Source organism: Natator depressus, chromosome 14 (assembly GCF_965152275.1).
Source record: "Natator depressus isolate rNatDep1 chromosome 14, rNatDep2.hap1, whole genome shotgun sequence".
Taxonomy (NCBI): domain Eukaryota; kingdom Metazoa; phylum Chordata; order Testudines; family Cheloniidae; genus Natator; species Natator depressus.
Genome location: NC_134247.1, coordinates 37,271,184 through 37,288,210, shown reverse-complemented (window position 1 = coordinate 37,288,210; position 17,027 = coordinate 37,271,184). Strand labels below are relative to the sequence as shown.

At 45.8% G+C, this 17,027-nt stretch overlaps 1 protein-coding gene across 1 annotated transcript; it reads left to right on the top strand.

The window, feature by feature from the left end:
• Positions 1–9,217: 9,217 nt before the first annotated feature.
• LOC141998897 (olfactory receptor 14A16-like) lies at positions 9,218–12,572 on the top strand. Its single transcript, XM_074971858.1, has 3 exons — positions 9,218–9,309; positions 9,587–9,594; positions 11,698–12,572. Exons 1-3 carry the CDS (start codon positions 9,218–9,220, stop codon positions 12,570–12,572), a joined length of 975 nt encoding a protein of 324 aa, XP_074827959.1.
• Positions 12,573–17,027: the final 4,455 nt, after the last annotated feature.

Sequence of the window (17,027 nt, the reverse complement as noted above, 5' to 3'; positions counted from 1 at the left end):
GCCAAGTCTTCAGGCTGACTTCAGGCTTTATTGGCCTTCCAGCTCATCTCTGGGGGGCCTTTGTGCCATCATCCTCGGGTGGCTGGGAGGGGAACCCAGGCTTACTATCTACTCTGGGTACCCTGTAGTAAGCAGTTCAGGTCTTTCTTTTCACACCCTTTGCCTCCTCCTGGGCTACTTTCTAACTCAGCCTGTCATAGAATCATAGAATATTAGAGTTGGAAGAGACCTCAGGAGGTCATCTAGTCCAATCCCCTGCTCAAAGCAGGACCAACACCAACTAAATCATCCCAGCCAGGGCTGTGTCAAGCCGGGCCTTAAAAGCCTCTAAGAATGGAGATTCCACCACATCCTGAGGTAACCCATTCCGGTGCTTCACCACCCTCCTAGTGAAATAGTGTTTCCTAATATCCAACCTAGACCTCCCCCACTGCAACTCGAGACCACTGCTTCTTGTTCTGCCATCTGCCACCACTGAGAACAGCCCAGCTCCATTCTCTTTGGAACCCCCCTTCAGGTAGTTGAAGGCTGCTATCAAATCCCCCTCACTCTTCTCTTCTGCAGACTAAATAACCCCAGTTCCCTCAGCCTCTGCTTGTAAGTCATGTGCCCCAGCCCCCTAATCATTTCTGTTGTGCTCTGCTGGACTCTCTCCAATTTGTCCACATCCCTTCTGTAGTGGGGGGACCAAAACTGGACACAATACTCGAGGTGTGGCCTCACCAGTGCCGAAAAGAGGGGAATAATCACTTCCCTCAATCGGCTGGCAATACTTCTACTAATATAGCCCAATATGCCGTTGGCCTTCCCGGCAACGAGGTCACACTGCTGACTTATAGCCAGTTTCTTGTCCACTGCAATCCCCAGGTCCTTCCTGCAGGGAAACTCAAGAGGGCTCATCTGGGATTTGAACCTGGGACCTCTTGCACCCAGAGTGAGACTCATACCCCTTGACCAATGAGCCTGGCCCTTAGCCTTTCTCACAGCTCCTTCTCAGGCTCACTCCTCCACAGATCCCAGAGGGAAAGAGGATTCGTTACGGTGAACAAAGCAAATGTACAGGTCCAAGGTGGGGTCTATCTGCCCCAAAGAGGATCTGGCACCTAGCAGGCTCAGGACAGCGTCTGGCCCCAGACCAGCCTGCCTCCACACAATCTATAGGTTTTCTCTGACTCCAGCCAGGCCTTCCTTCAAGGTGCTAGCACAAGAGGTCCACTCCTTCTCCTGCTCAGCCCTTACTGTATTGGGCTTTTCCTTTTTCAACTGCTCCCTCCAGGCTTTGACCCCTCTCATAGGTGTAACAGGGTAGGGCTGACTGAGCACCTGGGCCCTCATTAGCCTCTTTCCAGCCAGTGTGGGGTCATTGTACCCCTTCAAACCCTCACTGTTAGACATTTGTGCCCTATTTCTAATTCGCATTTGTCTGGCTTCAGCTTCCAGCCTTTGGTTCTTATCCTGCTAATTTGAAAGTGCCCTTGAGTACCAGGTACTTTCTCCCCATGAAGGAGCATATACGTTTTAATCAAGTCACCTCTCAGTCTTCTTTTTGATAAGACTGAAAGGTGGAACACCATGACCCCATGAAAAGTCCCCACGTATCCTAATCAGTTAGCAGTTGGCTTAATACGGGATAAGTGCTCTGGTGAATCTGAAGCAGTAAATAATTTATCACTACAAGCAGTAAAGTCCTGGAGTCGTAACCCTGCTTTCCTTGTTTACCCAAATTTCCCATTGATCCTTGTGGGCAAGAAACTGGGCACTATAGTTTGGTACGCAATGTTGCACCCAAAATCTTACTCACATAATGGGCTGAGCAGAGAAGCTGAGGATCTCTGAATCAGATTCCCCTTTCTTCTCTCGAGTGAACTTGATAATAATTTGCACATCACCCCCATCAGTGGGATAAATACATTAAAATATAATGATTAGTGCTGGTCAAAAATTATCCTATGGAACAATTTTCCACTGGAACATACTGTTTTGACAGAATAGGAACTTTTCATGGGAATGTGTTGAATCCATTGAAACATTTAGTGGAAACCAGGCAGGCTCCTGGTTGACTTTCAGCTTGACTGCTGCCTGATTCCTCGGCTGCCCAGATACCTATGCTGTCTGGCTTCCCAGCTGTCCAGCAGGAAATGTAAATTTTGATGAAATCACATTTTTCAAGGGAAAAATCTCTCAAGTGAAAAATCCCAAACAGCCCTTGAAAGAAGTTAAGGGAAAAACTAAAGGCAGATTTCCTTGAGCAACCTTAACTCTGCTCTGCTGGGAATGCCAGTCTTCTGTCTCCACCATGGATCAAACTAAGCCCTCCCTGCACACAACTCTACTACATCCATATCCACAAATTATGTGGATAGGATAGGAAAGGGTAGTTTGGTAAAGGGATGTATAAATAGTGTGGCCACCTCTGGAGTGCCACCTCGTGACTTGGGATGACTCTGCAGTGCCTGGCCTCCATTTCCTTCCTTGGAGCTCCTCAATAACTCCACAAAGGCTCATGTGTCCCTTCTTGGGGTCTGGCTTATTAACGTACGTCAGGCTTCCTTCCCCACTCTGAACTCTGCGGTACAGGTGTGGGGACCTGCATGAAAGACCCCCAAAGCTTATTTTTACCAGCTGAGGTTAAAACTTGCACAAGGCACAGATTTCCTTCATGCCTTGGGATCGCTGCCACCACCAAGTGATTTAACAAACAATTAGGGAAAGGACCACTTGGAGTCCTATTCCCCCAAAATATTCCCCCAAGCCTATATACCCCCTTTCCTGGGGAGGCTTGAGAATAATATCCTAACCAGTTGGTTACAAAATGATCAAAGACCCAAACCCCTGGGTCTTGGAACCATGGAAAAAATCAGTTAGGTTCTTAAAAAGAAGGATTTTATTTCAAGAGAAAAAGGTAAAAGTATCACCTCTGTAAACTTAGGCTGGTAGTTAACCTTACAGAGTAGCAGAAAATTGAAAGAGCACAGAGGAACCCCCTCTAGCCTTAGTTTCAAAAAGTTACAACAAAATAGGGATAAACCTCCCTCTAGCAAAGGGAAAATTCACAAGTTGAGAGAACAAAGGTAAACTAATACACCTTGCCTGGTGTTAGGGGGCTTATTCCTTCACCCGCTTACTTCCCTGGGCCTTCTCACGTGAACAGAGAGCAAGAATACCCAAAGTCCAAAGGTTCAAACAATTTGATGTTTATTGGGGTGAACTTCCAGCAAGCATGATTCCAGTTTCCTTCCTTAGTGTCCCCCCTTCCCAGCTCTGACACCACAGAGGGTTACCTGTGTTCCTGTTCCTGTTCTCCCCCTTAGCAAAACATGATTCCAATTTCCCCACCCCCATTCCCTGTTCCCATTCCCCCCTTACTTCCTGACTGACTGCAGACTGTATAGTAAAACTAGAGTTCTACTTAGCTATACCTCAGTTTAATTTCAGTAAAATGATTGGTTAACTAATCCTAACATATTGTCACATGATTTAACCAATTATATCCCAGCACCTTAATTAGTTTACACCCAGCAAAATTAATTCTACAGCAGACAGAAACAATCACAGAACCAGACGGAGATTATACAGACAAACAATAGGTTAATGGGGACTACAATGATAGAACAACACACAAGTGAGGATTTCACACCCCAGCTATTGATAAGTGAGTTCTTGCCAGACAGGATGCTATCAAACTAAGTTTCCTTTTACATCTTCTAGGCACTTCCCTTTCTCTGGAGGTGATAGATCAGATCACCTTTCTAACAGCCCCAGATTGCCTTATTTCAATGTGACTAGGTTGGAATGTAAGGATGTGACCATTCGCTTCCTAGCTTATGGCTGCCTCTGCTGCTTAGCCAAAGGCCTTAGCCTAAGAGCAGGGACTCAGACTGGTCACAGCGAGAAAAGGCCTTATACAGTCAGACAGTGATTCTGACTCTTGCTTGCTTGCTTTCTTTCTTTTATACCTCTATAACTAGCTAAGTGATAAGAATACACCTAGAGTATAGGCCTTTACAGACAGGCCTGAATATCTATATCCTAACAATTGAGGATGGCCAGGGGATGTCACATTTCAAGGCTGATCATTGCTCTTTGAACAGGCAGGGGAAGGGAATCTTATTCAAAAGAGGAGAAAGCCCCAGAAATCTTCCCCTTATACCATATCTGACCCATGTGCTAAGACTGGAACTAACATCAAAGACTCTCTGAAATCCCCCTGAGCTTGATCCGGGCCTGATCAAGAAGATGCTACTTCACAGCTTTGGGGATTCTGTCACAAGGGCCTAGTGGTCTGAGCAGGCATGACATCTAGTGATCGGGGCAAGCATCAGTAGATCGGGACAAGCATCAGTAGTTCGGTGCCAAAGCCAGGGGTCAACACAGAGGGCAGGAACTGGAGTGAGCAGGGTAGCAGGCAACGAGGGGTTCAAGGCTGGGGTAGGACAGAGGCAAGTCTGGGTGTGAGGCAGGAGCAGCAGGAACAAGGTAACACATAAGCAGGCTCAGTGGTGAGCATGAGCATGGCAAGGCTAGTGAGTTGCTCCAGCTGCTGGCCTAGGAGCCAGCCTGCTGGCCTCTGCAGCCAATCAGGTGGCGCGGCTAATCAGGCACCCTGCTGCAGGCCAGCTGTACTGATGAGGCTGCCTGGAGACTCGCTCTGCTGCAGGCCCTGCTTCCTGACCCCTGGCTTCTCATCTTGGCTCTGAGACATAAACCTGACTCTAGGGTAAGAGCTGGAGAGGGGTAGTCAAGACTTCTTGGGGTTATGCCAGGTCCAGGAAGTGACTTGGATGTAGTGGAAAGAAGAAGGGGGAGAAGAAAATACTGATGAGCTTTAGATGACCTCTGATTGAAAAGTCAACTTTAAATTTGATCTCATTTTGGCCTCAGCAGCCAATTAATGTCCCCACATTTCAGCATTCTCGCTCAACAGAAACATGGTAATTGATTATGGCAGTGGTATAAACATCTCAGTTAAAATAGTCTATTTCCTAATTTCACTGGGTAGTTCAATATCAACTTTGAACAGAATACAATAGACCCACCTGTACTAGTTTAGATTAGAATAGACCATCCTGTACTAGTTCAAAATACAATAGAATAGACCCAACTCTACTAGTAGAATAGGTCCATCTGTACAATTTAGAGTAGATCGAATAGAGAAAAATAGAGTTCTAACTTGTAAGGCTGCGGGCTTGCCAATTCTAGAAAAACTCCTTCACTTTAGAATTGCTACCATATTTCCAAAGGGCATCTAAATTGGTTGACCTTGTGGACTTGACACCAGCTATGCTTTTTTACCAGGCTCTCTATCTATTTTTTTGTTTTGGTGTTTACTGTTTGCTCTCCATCACTACAGCAGATAAATATGGACTTTCAAAAGCACTTAAGGTTTTTGGAGTACAAGTTCCTTTGAAAGTCTCTGATACACATGGATTGCTGATCTCTTGAGCAAGAAGAGGCCTTTTCTTGACAAATTAGTTTTCATGGTGGAACACATTTGTTTCCTTTCGTTGTTTTTTACTACTTCTGTCCCATTTTTCTCTTTTTTTACTTCCCCTCTTTTTCTAATGAAAAAAGAAAGAGAGAAGGAGAACAGGGGGAAGAAAAGGAAAGCCCAAAGACTAATTTAATTCTATTTTTATTTTATACTTTTTATTTTTATCTCTGCAAAGTACTGGAAAATGTATGATAATATTTTTCACTTTATATTCTAATTTCAATAAAAAAAGATACCTTATATGTCTTTCATGATTGTGGCAGGGCAGGGGTAAAACCCCTTGAATGCCCTGCCAAAATGCTGGCTAAGCCCTGCTGTCTGGTAGGTAAGTAGCGGCAGCTGGGCTGAGGAAGGGAAGGGAAGGGCTATAAAAGCCCTAGAGAAAGCTCAGTCAGGAGGCTACAGCTCTGTCTCCTCACGAGAGGAAGGGTGCCTCATAGGTCAGGAGACCCTGGAATGGGTTAGAAAGGGGATAACTGTTGGGGGATAAAGGGGACTTGTCAAGGTTCCTTCCCCACTCTGATCTCTGGGGTACAGATGTGGGGACCTGCATGAAAAAACCCCTAAGCTTATTTCTACCAGCTTTGGTTAAAACTTCCCCAAGAGACAAAATCTTTGCCCTTGGACTAGGGTATGCTGCCACCACCAAGTGCTTTAACAAAGAACCAGTGAAAAGTACCACTTGGAGTTCCTCTTCCCCCAGCTATCCACCCAAGCCCTTATACCCCCTTTCCTGGGGAGGCTTGAGAATAAACAAGTTGAGCACAGACCAGCTTGGGTTTCTTAGGACCCTAAAAATCCCATCAGATTCTTAAAAAAAAAAAGAACTTTATTAGAAGAAGAAAACAAAGGTAAAAGAAACACTCTGTAAGATTAGAATGGAAGATAATCTCACAGGCAGTCAGATACAAAACATAGAGAATCCCTCTAGGCAAAACCTTAAGTTACAAAAAGACACAAAAGCAGGAATACACATTCCCTCCAGCACAGTGAATTTACAAGCCAAAACAAAGAAAACCTAATGCATTTTCTAGCTAGATTACTTACTAACTTTACAGGACTTGGAGGGCTTGCATCCTTGATCTGTTCCCAGCAAAGGTATCACACAGACAGACAAAAGCCTTTTCCCCCCCTCCAGATTTGAAAGTATCTTGTCCCCTTCTTGGTCATTTTGGGTCAGGTGCCAGTGCGGTTACCTTAGCTTCTTAACCCTTTACAGGTGAAAGGATTTTGCCTCTGGCCAGGATGGATTTTATAGCACTGTTTACAGAATTAGATTTATGACAGGACTGCACTGTAAATAAAAGCACAAGGGTGAAACACCAGAAGAAGGTGTGAGGACTCTTATTTTGCCAGCCTCAGCACAGGGCACAGGGGAGAGAAAGAGGAAACCTGTGCGGACCCTGTGACAATGATAAAAAAGGTAGAGCAGCTCAGTTTAAAAGTTCACTTTTATGTCAGGTTTCTGAGAAAATGCAACCAAAAAGAATTTAAGTGTAACTTGTGACATTAGAAATAGAAACATAAAGACTGAATTAATTAACCTATCTTGCTAACTAATCCTACAAGAAATGCAAGTAACAAGAAAAAGTGGATGAGTAAAAAGACTGAGCCATATGATACTAGACTACTATATTTGTAAGTGGGGGAATAGTCCCGCTATTGTGGGGAACTTTCCTGGCTTCTGCACTACCCTGGTGAAGTGGGCTAGCGAAAGGATCCGAGTCCTCGCTCCCACTTCCTTTACCCAGAGGCCTCCCTGCTCTTGAGGACTCCCCTTCCACTCTCCTGTCTGGCAGAGTCCTCGTAACCCCAACAAGGCTGGGCCCAGGATTCCTGGGGGGCTCAACCCCCAACCCTGCTGTGCACAGGGGCTAGGGTGTCCCCACTCTGGGGTACTCTCTCTGCACTGGGCACTTCTCTGACCCACTGATCATTACATACAATTTAAAGCAAATGCAAGGTATTTAATCAACAATTAATTTTAAAAAAGAGTAAGGGAAAATGGGAAAGGTTAAATGAAACACATCACCCCGCTCTGTGGCAGAGAACATCACAAAGAGTGTCTCTGGAATGTCCGGGCAGTTCACAGTCTGTTCCTTGTAAGTCCCAGGCCTTCTTCTCAGGCCCTGGCTGTGCTACAGGGTTGCTGTAGGTTGGACACTCGCTCTGGTGGTGGCGACACGCTCTCGGGCTCTAGGTGGCAGGGCCCTTCTTCCCAGCATTGCCCCCACCCTGTCGGGGTTACCAACCCCACTCCGAGTCTGGCCTGCAGAGTGTTCTGGCTGAGGCATCTCCCTGTGCTGGTCCCGCTGCCCGGGGTCCCCCTCGCTCCCCCCAACTGCTCACGACACCTGGCCCCGGAATGCTCCAGCCCCAGCTCCACTCTGCCTCAGCACGGCTGCTGCTCTGCCTCCAGCTCCCTGGGCTGCTTCTCTGGCCCCTCTGGCTCTGGTTGCTGCAGCTCTGCTCCCGGAACAGGTCTGCTCTGCAGGCTGCTTCTGCGACTCTGCTCCCAGCTGACCTGCTTCCTGGGCTGCTTTTCTGGCCCCCCTGGCTCTGGTTGCTGCAGCTCTGCTCCCAGGACAGGGTCTGCTCTGCCTGGGCTGTGCCTCTGGCTTTGGGGCTGCAGCTCTGCTCCCAGCACAGGGTCTGCTCTCTCTGGGCTGCTTTTCTGGTCCCTCTGGATCTGGCACAGCTCTGCTCCCCAGCTCAGCTTAGGCCCCTGCTTTCTCCTTAGCTCGGCCCCACTCCATCTGACCCAGGCAATTCCAGCTCACCCGGAGGAGGACGGGACCTCCCTGGCCTCCTGACTCCCTGATTAGCCTCCTGGCCCTGTCATTCAGGCTGACCTGGAGCATTGGCCTCTCCCCATTGCTCCTAGGGACTGGCAGTCTCAGGGTCCTGATTCCCCATCGACCCTTCCCCCTTTTAGTACTGGGAGCTAGCAACTAAAACACCCCCACTGAATGTTAGTAAGGGGGCAACAGGCCCCTTACATATTCATCTGTTGGACTGTTCTATGATAAAAACCCTCATGCCAATTAAGAAAAAATTATAATACATAATTTTTTCAACATATGTGAAAAACTTGTTTCCTTCTCCTGAGTAAACTATGATCTGTATGATTTTGTTTTCCGTCTTTGAAAACATTCATAGATTTTTTTTTTAAAAACCAAAATAGCCGAGGTTCCAATCCCCCGCGGTTAGAAAACATTTGAGCGATTTGAACTGTTTTTCATAAGCTGGGGCACCTGGCACATTGGCTTCAATGGATTTATGCAGCTTTACATCTGCTGGGGATAGCCGTTCCTGCACCCACCTTCCTCTGCTTTGTGGGACACACCAGGGCTGAGGCATCAACCTGCCTGGAGGGAGGCAGCCGCGCATGTGCCCAGTGGCATAAACTTAGGTACCTGGGAACTTTTACAGCAGAAATCTAGGTGCTGACACGCCCCATGCTCCAGAGGAAAGTTTTGCTTTGATTGTGACCTTTTTAATTATTTTCACCTTTTCTTTAGTATAAATTAACTGAGACATCAAAATGAAAAAAAAACCCGACATTTTGAGCTGGAAAATGTCAGAACAGGACATTTCAGCCATTTTTGCACCTTTAACAAAAAAAAAAATTAAACCAGAAGATTCATCAAATCCAACCCTTTCCCGAGAAAAGTTTTTGTTTTGATGAAATAGCATTTTCTGACAAACAAAACATTTAGCTAGAAAATGTTCAAGAAGCTCTCCTACAGAGCTCATAAGTCCATTGACCTGGGGAACTCATTGCCACAAGATATCGCTGAGACAAAGAGCTCAGCAGGGTGAGTCACTGGCATGGATTATGAGAGCCTTCAAGATGACATTAGATAAGAGAATGAATTAAACCGCCATGGTACAAGTCTCCAACCAGCCACTAACTCACAGGAAACCTCCCTTATGGTCCCTCCAGGAGTCACTGCCCTGAGCAGGGCTGTTTCATGAGCCTGTGGAAAGAGGTGCACTTAGACCCATAAAACTCTGCTGACTCTCAGGGCTGGGTTCAGGCACTCCAGGGCCATGCATGGGGCTCTGCCCCCTTGACCCTGTGTCCACGTATAGTGTCAGTGGTGGGTGGGGCAGTGTCATGGGGCCCCTGCTCCCTCCCAGAAGAGGCAGTGGGTGACTCTCCCCCACCCTTTGGGATCAGCAAGGTGCCCACAGACAGGCAGGGGGCAATTGTAGTCCCCCCAGTCTTTACCTTCCCAGCCAGGGTGTATCTGCTTGGGTGAGGGGGTCAGGGCTGCTGTGCTCTTCCCCTCCCTCTGCACACTGAGCTCCCTGCTGGGGCAAGGTTGGTGGGGTCCTCAGAGAAGTGGGGCTGGGAGTTCAAACCCCATGGTGATGCCTGGGGCAGTTCCCCTCTCCCAGAGCCATTGTCTCAGGCTCTCCACAGAGTCAGGCAGACAATGCTGCAGCTGCTGCACTGGGGGCAGATCTCCCCACTTCCCAACCTTTGCTCCAGGCTGTGGGTGGTGCATCATCTGGGGCTGGCCTCAGTCAGACCCAGGACACTGGTCTCTGGCAATTCCTATGTTCCTGTGGAAAACAAGGAAAATCTGCTTGAAAAAAAACTTGACAGATTTCACCCAGCTCTGTGAAAATTCATTAAAAGCTCAAACAAAACTGAACAATGGATCAGCTCTAAATAAATGATTCTTTATGAATTGTTCTTCCCGTCTCAGTTAATATTCCTCTGATTAATTGTTTTAGTAAATTGAGGCACAGAGACTTGAGGTAATATAGTGTATAGTCAGGCTTAGATCACAGGAGCTCCCGGCATCTTGACCTCCTTTCTCAAGCCACTGCTGACTGCTCTATGTGCTATCATTTGAGGTCGCGATTCTTAAGGGAGTCTTCAGGAGTTAGAAGCTCAAGATGTACATGCCTTACTCCCTTAGGCTCCTTAAATCCCTGCCGTCATTCTCTGAACTTGAAGAGAAGCCCAGGCCTTGGAAGTCAACAAAATAGATGCAAAGCCAGGATTACAAAGGGGTTTAGGCACCCAAAGAAGCTGATAGGCACCTACAGGGATTTACAGTACACCAACGGTTTAGGCATCCAACACCCATTGAATGACCCAGCTACTCCCAGTAGGTCATTACACATATTGAATCTATTTCCTTATGTTAAGTATCCTCACACCTTCTTGTCAACTGTCTAAATGGGCCATCTTGATTATCACTTCCAAAAGTTTTTTTTTCTCCTGCTGATAATAGCTCATCTTAATTAATTAGCCTCTTACAGTTTGTATGGCAACTTCCATCTTCTCTGTATGTATATATATATATATATATCTTCGTACTATATGTTCCATTCTATGCATCCAGTGAAGTGGGCTGTAGCCCACGAAAGCTTATGCTCTAATAAATTTGGTAGTCTCTAAGGTGTCACAAGTACTCCTGGGATTTAGCCACTTAGCTCAGATAGGAGCATTGATAAATCCCAGTCGGTGCCTGTCTCCATCTAATTAGATGCCTAAATCCATTTGTAATCCTGGCCTACAGATAACCCAGAAGCTGGGCTGGAATCAGGGAACCCTGGGGAAGATCGTAGGCCCTGTGCTAGGCAGGGGATCAGATTAGAGGATCAGAAGGACCCTTTTGGCTTTATCACCTAGACATCTATGCACTTGCCTCTGGGCCTTTGCTGCTGAGCTGTGCAGGGCTCCAGGGAGTGAGTCCCACTAGCCCTTAGGAAATAGAAGTGGATAAATCACCTTCCTGCAGCATGGGTCCTTTAATGCCAGTGCAAATCAAAGGCAGCTACACACAGCTCACCTGCAGAGAGCAACAGGTCTGAGTCTAGTTGAGTCACAGAGTGAGAGATGAAAGGATGCTCAGATACTTGTGCCTTTAGTTTCTAGTTTGTGGTATATAGATGGATATTGACCAAAGAATCCTGGTGCTGAATGACTGAATGCGTCATATGTTGCAAAAAAAAAAAAATCCACAAAGATTAGCACCGTAAATTTGTTATTTTAATTCAATATGTTTGGGGATCAATATACAGGGGGAAATTAAGATTATATGTATGAATTACAATACGAACACGTTAAAACTTTACTCTCAGTTTAATCAATTACCTACTGATGACAGGAATTTTTCCACCTCTCAGGAAAAGTTTGACATTTCACCGAAAACACAAAATCTATTTTTTGTTTTAATTTTTAGCAAACGAAAACTTTCTACTGAAAACTGGACTGCTGGAGAACCTTCCCATCATCACAGCCATAGCCCTCAACCACCACCTTCACACCCCCATGTACTTCTTCCTGATGAATCTGTCCATCCTAGACCTTGGCTCCATCTCCGTCACCATCCCCAAATCCATGGCCAATTCCCTCGTGAACACAAGTTCAATTTCTTATTCTGGATGCGTTGACCAAGTCTTTCTCCTCATCTTCGGTTCAGCAGATTTTGCCATACTGACCATCATGGCGTATGATCGATACGTCTCCATCTGCCAACCACTGCACTATGAGACAGTGATGAACAGGAGATCTTGTGTCCAAATGGCAGCCAGTGCCTGGATCAGTGTTCTTCTCTACTCTGCAGTGCACACTGGAAACACCTTTGCAATGTCCTTCTGTGGAGGCAACATGGTGGATCAGTTCTTCTGTGATATCCCCGTGCTCCTCAAACTCGCCTGCTCTGACTCAGACCTCAGTGAAGTTGGGTTTCTCATCTTTAGTGTGTGCTTAGCCTCAAGCTACTTTGTTTTCATAATTGTGTCGTATGTTCAGATCTTCACCACAGTGCTAAGAATCCCCTCTGAGCAGGGCCGGCATAAAGCCTTCTCCACCTGCCTCCCTCACCTCATTGTGGTCTCCTTGTTTATTTGCACTGGGACCTTTGCCTACCTGAAACCCACCTCCAGCTCAACCTCAGGTCTGGATCTCATGGTGGCTGTTCTCTATTCTGTGTTGCTACCAACGATGAATCGGATCATCTACACCATGAGGAACAAGGATCTCAAAGGTGCACTGAGTAAACTGATAGGTTGGAGGTTATTTATTAAGAATGAAATGTTCCTATTTCTCCTTTGATCATGATTTCATTCCGTGTTTCTTTAGAAATATAATTACCTGATGACATTATTGTCTCCATTAGAACATACCATGCTATCTGTTTATGCAGAATTGGGTATTTACACTAGTAAAAATCCAGACAAACTTGACTGAAGAAAAAAAAGTTATTATAGATTTAGACCAATGTAAACAGGATCAGAATCTATCTATCTATCTAGTAACTATATACTGTTACCCATCACCAAACTATCTGAGCATCTTGCACATAATATCAGAAGCCATAGCAAAAGTCTCTAGTGCGGTCTCTGGCTCTTCTTATTTTGGGAGATAAATATTCTGATTGAGGTATCAATTCATTTGTTGTTTGTTTCTCTGTTTTTTAATTTATTTTTGTTTACCTGGTTGGTTGGTGGTTTGATTTGTTTCATTGTTACAGGTGGTTTTGGAGGTGGAAAGGCCCGGGGAGATGGTGAGTGTTTGGTTCAACAGGGATTTCAATGTTTGTCCTCTCTTGGGAGTGCCCATATGTCATCTCCCTTGATGGGGTTCTTCTGAGCGCAATGAAGGTTTGCTCCCCACAATGATAAAAGGGTGCAAAAGAGGTTTCTGCATGGTTGAATTCCTGCTGAAATGACTATGTTTATACTGTTGGGGTATGATTGTATTATCAATGATGTGTTGGGGAACAAAGAGCCATCTTTTTATCATTTTCATGGAATCATAGAATATCAGGGTTGGAAGGGACCTCAGGAAGTCATCTAGTCCAACCTCCGGCTCAAAGGAGGACCAATCCCCAACTAGATCAAGTTAACTTAAATAATTATGTAAAAGCTGTGTCATTCGTGCTGTGGTGGAAAGGCTGTTCTGAAGAGAAACTTTTCCCAGTGTCTCCCAAAGAAACTCTGGTTCGGGATAATGAGGCCAAAATTGGATCCCATTGAAGTCACTGGGGTCTAGCCCCTCACTTCAAAGAGATCAGGATTTGGCCAATGGCCAGTACACACAAGGATCTAGATTTGGCTGACAGAACCCTGGAAAAAGTGTGGGTGACAGAGATGTAAGGGTCACATTTTCTAACTCAGCTAGAGCAGCACCAATGCAGAGTAGACCCACTGACATCACCAGTATAATACTGATGATGTTCTGGCCCAAAGTCTCTGGGCTGCACTCAAGAGTAATAGAAACACTGGTATAAGTTACTTTTGTGGGGTCATTTTGTTCTAACCTTGTTGAAAGTGGAAAAGTGCCATCCCATGTTACAGATGGGAACTGAGGCCCTGAGAGAGTGATGTGCCCAAGATCACACAGGAAATCTGTGGCAAAGCAGGGAACCGGGCTGGGTCTCCCAGGTTCCAGGGTAGCATCCGAATGACTGGACCATCCTTCCTCAGTCATTACAACATGACTAAGGAACTGGGACTCTGTACACCTGGGTTCTGTTCCTCTGAGCAGCTGTGTGACCTCAGGCCAGTCACGTCCACTCTCTGTGCAATCTGGAAAATGTGGCTGATGATATCAACCCTGCTTGATAAATCACTTTGAGATCGACAGCTACATTTTATTGTTGTCTACATGTACATGGTGACCAGACACAGACCACAGAAGAATACTTGAATAGTAAAGTTGGGTGGGAAATGGGTTTTCTGTCCTGCAAGGCTTGTCAAGATTTTGAGAGAGGTAAGGTAGGTGAAGTAACATCTTTTATTGGAGCAACTTCTGCTGGTGGAAGGTGCAAGCTTTCACACTTCTCAGAGGTCTTCCTTAGTTCTGGAGAAGAGAACTAGAGAGTCCAAGCTAAATATAAGATGGGACAGATTGTTACACTAAGAAGATCACACATGTTGTAGGAGACCACTTAAAATGAGTGCACAATTAACATGAAGTAGGCGATTAACACCTCTGCAGAATAGGCATCAGGGATGTAGACTCCAAAGGAGCTACAGCCAATTTACACAGGCTTGGCAACAAATATAAATTACAGGTTTTTAAAATGTCATGCAGCATTGCATCTGCAGCCCAATGAGCCTTGTAGTTTAGTGCTGTCTGCAGGAAGAGGAAAAACAATGTAAATGTTGAGAAAGAAAGAAAGAAAGATTGATTCTGGGCCATTCATCCCAACAGAAGTTGAAGATCAGATACAGAAAATATTAGCAACACTCAATTCCTCCAAAATTCTATCCCGAGTGGAAACGAATCTCTCCATCACCATTAAAAGTTTCACTTGTAATTAATCCCAACGGGCAAAGAGCGAAGAAAGTGCAGACGGGTCAGGAACTTTGGAATCAGCTTCAGATCAGTTTCACAGGCAAAGAATATGGATTTGAAACTGTGTAGCGGGCCAGATCCCCTGCTGGTGTAAACCAGCATACCTCCATTCAAATCACAGGACCAGATTCCCAGTTGGAGTAAATCATCCTAACTACTCTGAAGTCAATGGAACTGTACCAATTTCCAGTGGCTTTGTGCTTGGCCCTTAGTTTTTAGTCTTTCCCTCTGGGTACCTCCTAGTGATCAGCTTCAAGCAAACATGTCAGCCTGAGCAGCAGGTACCTCTGGTGGCTGCATCCCAAGAGCTGCTGGTGCAACGCAAGAGAAAAAAAAAATCTCTGTTCGCCCAGAGGTAATTATGTGGGGTTAATGAAGGAACAGGCTATTCTAGGCCAACTGAGGTTCTGGAGCCTCTGGGTTCTTACTTATTGCAACTCACGTGTCTGTGCTATATATTTTCTTTCTGCAAACACTGTAGGGTACCCTTTCAGACTCTGCCTTGCCTTGTTTTTAGCCAAGTGTTGCCGGCACCCAGTGCCGAGAGGCAAAACAACAGCAGGGGTTCGTTACCCGGTATGTTTCACTCAATAATCACAACGGGGTGGAGAAGCAGGAAGGTTTATTTGCAGCTGCAAACAAGGTACAGGGAGAAGAGAATCTCAAATCCTGCACACAGAGCAGGTTATTACACACACTTTTATATTCCTTAATGCTACGGCACTACACATCAGCCAATTAAAACTTTGCACAAATACTCTGCCTTCCTTATATGGATTACAACAATGTTTATTTCCTGCAACCTCTAACAAGAATTCCTAGCAACTTAAACAACCAGCACATTCTGTCTGGCCTTGTAACTATCTCCTATTATCTTTAGCTTGGCGTCAGCAAACCTTACACTATGAGGCATTATCTGTGGCTGCAACACTGTTTTAAAAGCAAAAGAGCTTACTCAAACCAGCCAGGCCTGAATTCTATTAAGGGGGGTTAAGAAGAAGCCCTTAGGCCTTCAGCAAGGAGACTTCCTCAACCCTTATGGCCTTCCATCCCCTCGACTTAACTAGTGGCCATGCCCTGGGGTCTCCAACAATTCCCTCCTTTGAGAATACTCATTTTTATTGCTTGAGTCTTCTCATCTTTATTTACTTACTAGCGGGCCATGCATAAAATTAAAATTTTCAAAACTATGCAAAATTAGCATTTTTACACAGGACCACATACAACACAGTAAACATAACATGATTAATATAGGGGAAAAAAACGTAAATAATAGGCTAAACAACCCACTTAGCCACGGGGAAAGGCCCCAACCAGAAAATAAAGAGCCTAGCCAATTCTTCCCAGTTTGCTGATGAATGCCCTTTGCCAGCTGCTTTAGGCGTTGTAAGTCAGCTTCTACGGATGGCCCTGCATCTGTTATATTAAAGCAACACATGTGTGCAAACTCCTGGCATAGGTGACCATGGCGTAGAAGCAAATAGTCCACAGCCAGCCTGTTCTGTAGCATACCCTGAAGTACTTCCCCTAACTCATGTGAGAGTTGGGCCAGGACAGTTGAGGTTAAGTTAATGGCCTTTGCCACCGTGCAGGCAAGGTGCTCTACTGCGTGATAATTATGTACCACAAGCCCAGGGATACCAACTAAAGAAAAGGCCAGAGCTGCTGCCTCACTCTCTGAGAATAAGGTTCTCTGAGAATGACGTTGTGTTCACTGCACTCTGGGCCAGTGCCAGCCAGGTATTTACGGGTACAATGCCTGAAACAGCAGTACCAGTTAGGCACATGGCCAAGAGGGGGAATAAAATATACCTTTCCATCTATTTTCCTGCCTTCCCGGCAGGCTGCCGTTTAAATAGTAATTTTAGTCCAAGATCCTCAGTGGAGGGGGCTGAATGCACGGTCCACCTTTCAGCCGGGGGAGGGGGGGGGCGGGTTTGACACCGCTTTCAGCCGGGTATAATGAATCCAATTCTTGTGTCCCTCGACCTTTGCTGCCGTGTGGGAGACCAGCAGAATGGTATAGGGTTCCTTCCACTTTTCCTGGAGGGGCTCGTCTTTCCAGGTACGTACAAGCACTGAATCACCAGGCTGCAGGGAGTGGATGGACAAATCCAAGGGTAGAGGCTGGGAATCCTTAGTATACCTGTGAAGAAACAAAAGAACAGCAGACAGGGAACACATATACTGAGACAAAAAACCATTTCC